General features: G+C 40.3%; 1 protein-coding gene across 1 annotated transcript in view; it reads left to right on the top strand.

Annotated features, from left to right (window-relative positions):
* The window catches only part of LOC138043642 (F-box/WD repeat-containing protein 1A-like), a 24,985-nt gene that overhangs the window by 4,957 nt on the left and 12,528 nt on the right, over positions 1–7,500 (top strand). The window contains exons 5-8 of the mRNA XM_068890013.1: positions 275–412; positions 3,058–3,176; positions 4,411–4,516; positions 6,029–6,172. Of these exons, the coding sequence (XP_068746114.1) occupies positions 275–412; positions 3,058–3,176; positions 4,411–4,516; positions 6,029–6,172 (507 nt within the window). The remainder of the gene's footprint in view (positions 1–274; positions 413–3,057; positions 3,177–4,410; positions 4,517–6,028; positions 6,173–7,500) is intronic.

The following is a 7,500-nucleotide window of genomic DNA, read 5'->3' as shown; positions in this document are numbered from 1 at the left end:
CTTCATTTCTGGACATATCAGACTTTTAAATTCTTGTTATAACTTAGGGGTTTGAAAGGTAATTAAGTAAACCAAAGAGTTGTTGGATGGGGTCCCATCAACTGCAACCAGAGGTCCAGCATTTCCCCTTTTGGAAAGTTTCAACAAGTTGAAAGATCTGTATTTGTTACAGATTTGTATGTCTTGGGTGACAGCAGTCTGGTTGCTGATTAGTTAGCTTGATTTTCCTTTTTTTTTTAAATTTATGTAACAACGGTTTCCTTTTCTTATGCAGAAAATTGACACGAATTGGCGTTGTGGCCAGCATTCACTTCATCGTATCTTCTGTCGCAGTGAGAATAGCAAAGGTGTCTACTGTTTGCAATATGATGACCAGAAAATAGTTAGTGGACTTAGAGATAACACAATAAAGGTAAGGGTAGAACTAACGTAAAGCTTTATTATTAGTTTAAGGTGGTTTTATATAGTTGACTGACTGCGCGCAACCTGGGTACTGGAAAGTGGCTGGTGGTGTGAACTTTAAAGCTTGCATGGCATTCCCACGTGGAAAGTAAACAAACATGGCTTCCCAACTTTGCAAACTCTTTTTTGTCTAAATAATGTGGATGGTATCATATTTTCGAAATGTTTACCTATACGTAAGAATGCTTCAAAGTCTTTGGAGTCCAACGAAATGTCAAGTTTTAAAAAAAATCATTTCCCACTGTTCTGAACAACTTCTGATTCTAGCAACCATCAATCGAGGTTCACAGCTGTCCTTGGAGTCGTGAACGCTATGGAAAACAAGCAAAAATCGCCAAAGGGGGATTCCCATATTGGAAGTGAAGAAGATACTCCTTCAAACTTTGTCCCTTTTTGCAAAGAGCTTGAGGTTGAGCTCTTGGCCAAATTCCATCGATTTCTTAACTCGGGTAACCATTAGATCTCAAGCAGAGGTACTCGCGCGTGTCCATGTGGTTGGGAATTTCACGCATGCTCAAGTGGCGATCTTGGCAAATTCCTATTCTGTGACGTATGTTGTGGGATGGAAAAAATGCAAAACTTTCACGTGAAATAATTATATCCAGTTTTCTTCGGTGAAATTTCTTGAAATTAGTTGAAATTGCAGCATCATCCAGACCAGGCAGCAGTGGTGAACTCCAGAATACATGAGGGTTTTCATATTGGCTTTGAGGCTTCCTTAGTAGTCGAACATGCGTTTCTCCTTAGAACACTCATTGGAAATTGACTGACTCATACTTGCAGTTTGAAGTGTCATCTGGTAGGGTGACTGGCCCCTCCGTTTCCTTCTCCACTCATCAGCCATTTTGGGGGTCATGCCCAAGAACCATCAACTGGGCAAATGGCATCTCATCTTGGACCTCTTTTCTCCTTCGTGAATGGTGGGATCCCTAAACCTCCCTTCACAATTTAATATGACTTGTTTCAGTTGATGCTGCTATTGACAGCATCATGGCTGGTGGTTGTGAAATGCTGATTGCCAAGTTTTATGTGGCTAGCCACCTAGACAATCTTCTCCGAATTGGGATGCAGGATCTTGGGCATTACTTTGTTGATATGGTCCTCCCATTTAATTTGGTCTGCGTTCTGTGCCGTTTATTTTCTCTGCCATTGCTGACTTGGATGAATGGATCCTGGTTTACAGTTATGGTGTGGACTTCCTTCACCACTTTCTTGGATGACTTCTTTACCCTTGGCCCGCCATCTTCCATAGTCTGCCACTTCAACTTACTTACCTGTGTTCACCTTTGTGAAAGGCTACGCCTCCCTCTTCATCCTGAGGGGCCTGCTACTCGCTTAGCCATCCTTGCGGCTGATCTTGACTCCGATATGCTTCAGGCTCGCCTGCCAGCAGATAAGAGAATTGTTGCGCTGCTTGAGGAGTGGTTCACCAGGTGTTTTTGTAAGAGGTGCCATTTATCCTTGCTGGCTATATCCCATTCATTTGCATTTACTGCGTCATCTGTTTGCGGCAAGGCCAATCCCGTTGCTCATTCCCTCTCACGCCTTCAACTTCAGTGTTTTTGATGCCTGGCGCCACATGCCGATTCCTGAGTTGCTCTTGGTCGCTATTCAGAGGACTTGACTCAGAGGTGTCAGTTTCTCTTCACTGATGGACACGCACCTTGTGTTTATTTTTCTGCTCAATGTCGCTTTTTGGACTTTTACCACCAGGATGGTCACCTTAGCAGGGATGGCTCCTTCTCTCCTGTCTTGTATCCACATGACTGTTGACAACCTGCAAGGGGACTCGCTTCTGAACCCTACCTGTTTTTAAGTTCATATTAAGAGTTCTAAGATAGATCCTTTTCGCATGCCTGTGACATATAAGTGGGATGTGGCAAGGGCTCAGTGTGTCCCACCCATACCTTGGGCAACTTTCTTACTCTGTGTGGCTCTACTCTGGGACTGCTATTTACGTTTAGCGATGGTCGTCCTCTTACATGACAACAGTTACAAGTCTTCCACGGTTCAGTCTATCTTCCATGCAGCCGGTTCCTCTAGTTCCTATTCTGGCCATAGCTTCCAAATTGGGGTGCTGTACAGGGAGTTCCTGATTATCTGATCTAGACCCTAGGCTGGCAGTGTAGTGACGCCTATCAGCTGTACATTTGTACTCCAGCTAGCTCCTTCGTTGGCGTGTCCAGCCAGCTGGTGGGTAGCAGGTATCTCTCTGTCCTCCAGGTTTGTCTGGGTTTGGGTGCCTCTTGGGCCCTTGGGGGCTGTGGCTCCATAGTCCAGAGCCCCCCAAGCCCCCTTCCCTGTTCTGGTTTAAGGTCTCCCTCTGGGGTTTCATTTTACGTCCACTGGTTCTCTGGCCTCTGTGTGATGGGTGCTATTGTGGAGAGCTTGGCTCAGGGGGGCTCATGGCTGGGTTGTGGTTTGGTAGCCCAGTGAGTGTTCTTCTGCCTTGGGGTGTGAGTTTGGTAGCCCCCTGGCCCCTGGGCCACCCAAGCTCCACTTGCAATACAGGCGTTAGCGATTGAATGGTTAAGTTGTTTGAATCACTGTTTTATACAATGCATTGTATTCATTGTCTTAATGATTTTGTTTTAGATATGGGACAAAAACAATTTAGAATGCATCAAAGTACTAACTGGCCACACTGGGTCTGTTCTTTGTCTTCAATATGATGAGAATGTGACTGTGACTGGCTCTAGTGATTCCACTGTCAGGTAAAGGCAAGCTGTTAGCTAATAATCATTTGTTTTAATAATTTGAGCTTCATTATTCCCAAGGTAATGTTGACAGTAAAGATATTCAAGTTGATCTAAAAACAGATCCGGACAGTCAAGATTCATGAAGTTGCTTTGGAGGGAATGGCAAAGAAATTTTTCTGTAAACACTAAGATGTGATATATGGGCAGAGATTTCACAACTGGTGGTATTTTTAAGTATTGTTTCATGGGACTCTCTTTGTTGTTGGCATCAGGGTTGCTTATGTGCCCCTAACCTAAGTTTTTCTTCTGGCAATTATTTTCAAAGATAAGCAACACGAATTTGTATGTAAATGTTAAATTTGTCTTTTCCCAGGCTGCACAGTTACATGTACATTTCTCAGATTTCTTTGGCATTCCCCTAGTGTTTCCTGCTTTTCCGCTTTCCCTGTTAGGTTAATTACTTCGGTCGGGTACTGTATGTCAAGGTGATAAAATTGGCAGTCTTTTGTCCCAGGGTGGAGCTAGGGAGAAGATCAATGGGTCTATCCCTGAGGTGATGGACCTAGAGCTTTCAAACTGTGTTCCAGTTTTGAAAGTATGCTGGCATTGCAAAACTTTTATCCTTGCCCTTCACCAGCTCAGCTAAGAGACAAAACAATGACTTATCGTTTTGTTAAGATTTCTCAAGTAACATATTGTGTTGTTAGCTGGTGTAAAAAGTGAAAAAGGGCAATTTGTGTTTTTTCTAGGTCAAATAGATTTATCTTGGCAAAAGGACTCGAAATTGCGACCAATACTTTGAAGTCATTTATACCAAGAGCGACAAGATTAATTCAAAGATATTTAAACCTATATGTATTAAGTGTACATTTATAATCTTCATGCATTCGTTTTATGATAATTATATGCTAATTTTACATTAAGTCTACTGTATATTTTTCCAAAGGTTGATAAATGAAGCTATTATTATTATTATTAATTTAGCTGCGATGGCCATTCCCTCGATCATTCCCCATTTTCAGTGGTTTCTTTGACACAAGTATTGTGAGCTCAAATTTGGTTTTGTTTAATAAACTGCTGACAACACAACATAGCGCAATGACTTTCTGACTAAAATTTGCAAATTTGCCAATAAATTTGTATCCTGTCACAAAAATTTAATTGTGACTGGAGTTTTTTTAATTTCGAGCTCTGCTCATGCAGTGTTTTTTTTTTTTGGTAAGATTCTGACATTTTTTTCCTATTATAGGGTATGGAATGTTCACACTGGTGAAATGTTAAACACTTTAATCCATCATTGTGAGGCTGTCCTTCATCTGAGGTTCCAGGAAGGCATGATGGTGACGTGTTCAAAGGTGAAAAGCACAATTGCTACATTAATAGTACTATTCCTCTCAATGTTGTATTCGATTTAGGCCGTCCTCTTTTCAGATTTATCAGCAGACTTATGTAGAGTACCATGATCAGAAACCCTTATGGGTTTCTGGTATCATTTTATAACCTAATTTTATAACCTAATTTTTGTATGACCATGGCAAGTTTAAAGTTTGAAATCAGTTATTTCCAACATGTAAGGACTAAGGTTTACTATTGGGAAACCCCTGCCCAGTGAGTAGAGACATTTCCACCTCTATTGTGGTGCATGCTGGGATAGTTGCAATGGCAAAAGACCCACGCAGAAGAATGTTTCCTTCATTTTTTTTTATTTTGTGAGAGGATGTTTGACAAAGGGTTCCTTGCATGTCAAGAGCAAAATTTTGCAGAGGGAGAAATTGATTTTTGCCACATACATGTACTTTTATGAAACAGGATCCAAACAATCAGGCCCGGGTTGTTCGAAGCATGATTAGTGCCAAACAGCGTTAAATACATGTACCATGAAACCCTATGAGTTCTGATACTTGATAACCAATGGTTAGCGCTAATCGCGCTTCGATCAACCGGCCCCAGTTCGTTATTTGCTTCTTATATTATTTTCACCAATTTTGCAAATTTGTTGTTTGACACTGAATGATTTCCTCTGAAGAATAAGTCAATTTTTTACAGCCTATGCAATGGTCAAGAAACCATGTTGTGATATTACTTACATGTAATTAAATAATAACTTGATTGACATACATGAATGTAACTGTTGTAATGCCTTTAAATTTGCAATGTTCCCATTGTCGGTTTTATCTTACTTTGTACATGTACCCTTCAAGTAGTTTCTTCCTTCCCAAGAAAAAAATACTTTGCTTTTGCTTTTCACACAGCTGCAAGTTTATGAATCTTTTAACGTGCCCTCACTGCTATTAATTCTCACCACAGAAATACAAAATTAGGATGTGATGCTCAGTTCAGATGTACAATCAGGGTTCTTAATTGAACCCGTAACACCTGTTATGAGTGTGTCTAGTATGTGTTACAGTTTTAAAACCGCCTTGATCAGTAGATGAACGTTTCAATCAGTTTCAGTGTTATGGCTGAAAATAGCACAGCAAAGGGCTGTTCAAAATTCGATTGGGAACCTTGTACAATTATAACATTAAACAATAGGTGGCATCATCCTTAATAAATAACCCATACAGTCCCTACATGGCATACAACTTTTTCTGGCATTGTGGTGTTTGCTATTCAGGGCTGTTATAAGCAGCTGCCAGCAAGTGGTTCTTTTCAGCCACCTGTTACAGTCAGGACAACAGGTCATGCAAAGTTAACACAAGTACATGTACTATTCAACACTTTGAAACAGTTTATTGTTTGCTACTTTTCTCGCGTAGCCAACATATTCATCTATATGGCAGTGACACCACTAATTTTTAGCACATTCACAGAAAACTAATTTATAAAATGCTAAGTTATGTTTTCTTTCTTGATGATGTTCAAAGGACCGATCTATAGCTGTGTGGGACATGCAATCCCCAACAGACATCAATCTGAGGAGAGTTCTGGTGGGACATAGAGCTGCTGTTAATGTGGTAGACTTTGATGAAAAATACATTGTATCAGCATCAGGAGACAGAACAATTAAGGTAATTGAACTGCCTTTGTTGTGGCGACAGAACCTTTTTTGTGCTAAGGGACAGTCTTCGTTGTCCAAGACAAGTGGTAGTCTCCCTTTCCACTTAGCGTCATACAAATTTTATGGTATTCCAAGTGAGTACTCAGGGAAAGGCAAAGGGAGATTAGGCCAATGCCAACTGCTCTATGGTCTTGACTTTAGGAGTCTTAGTCAACTGTTGGCATCACACTCATTGAACCTCGTCAGGAAAGAAAGACCCTATACCTCTACCATCATTATTTGATACTAACAGGCAATGCAACCAGAATAAGTTAAGAGAGTCAACTTTATTGAAGTATCCTAGCCGTCACAATGCTCCTTTGCAGATATTATTTTTCGAGTTGCTGATGGATCTGTAGTAATCTTGAACTTAGATGAAAATTATCCTTAAGTTATCATTGCCATGTGTATTCTGCGGTTATGATGCTTCACCTCAAAAGGGCTGTTGAAAATGTTAAGCTTAAGATTATCTTATTTGCCATTACTATATGTAAATTTACAGTTATTGCAAATCAACTGTCATACTCTTTGCAGGCAAAGGTTGTGTTCCATAGCGATAACTAATTTCACAAACTCCATTTTTAAAACGAAGTTCAGGGGTAGACGCTCAACCTGGTTGAACTGTAGAACAATGGAATGTTCAAATTGTTTTCAGCAGCATTTATAGAAGAAATTCGATAGAAAATCGAGCAATTTCAGTTCAGTGGACAAAAATCTGGTACTAGAATAATTTTAAGTATTTTACGTGTACAGTCCTTTTTACATTTTCTAAAGCTAAAGATATAAATGATGGCCTGAAATAACACCGAAAACAATTTCCCATGGGAACGAGGAAAATTAAATTTTGAAGTTCAGAGAAATTGTGCAGACACAGGTAAAATTTCATCATCAGTTTCATTTCACCAGTACTTTCAAGTCTTTCTTACGAAGTTGAACAGTTGTTTTTGATGTTTGGTGTGGCTAGAAATGAGTTTTTTTTAGATATTTAATTAAAAGAGTCGTACAGAAGCTGTACTAGGTTTTTGTCCACTTGTTACTCGATGTATCCATCCAGCAAGCCCTGACTGTCAGATTAATGCTCCAGTGGCTGGCAATCCTGGCAACTCAGGCATGAACCCCCCCTTCCTTGTCAGGCACCTATTATGCTGGAAAACAGGGGAAAGTGGGAGGGGAGTGGCAAGGAAGAGCAAGCCAACTCAACACAAAGGGCATAAAATTACAAGTGAAATCTTTAATGAAAATATTATTGCTATCATGTAACTGAAGAACCATGCGACAATGTGCAAGGCCAAGCACTAC

Source organism: Montipora capricornis, chromosome 3, assembly GCF_036669925.1.
Source record: "Montipora capricornis isolate CH-2021 chromosome 3, ASM3666992v2, whole genome shotgun sequence".
Classification (NCBI taxonomy): domain Eukaryota; kingdom Metazoa; phylum Cnidaria; class Anthozoa; order Scleractinia; family Acroporidae; genus Montipora; species Montipora capricornis.
The sequence above is the reverse complement of the archived record's forward strand: the minus strand, read 5'-3'. Positions and strand labels throughout refer to the sequence as shown.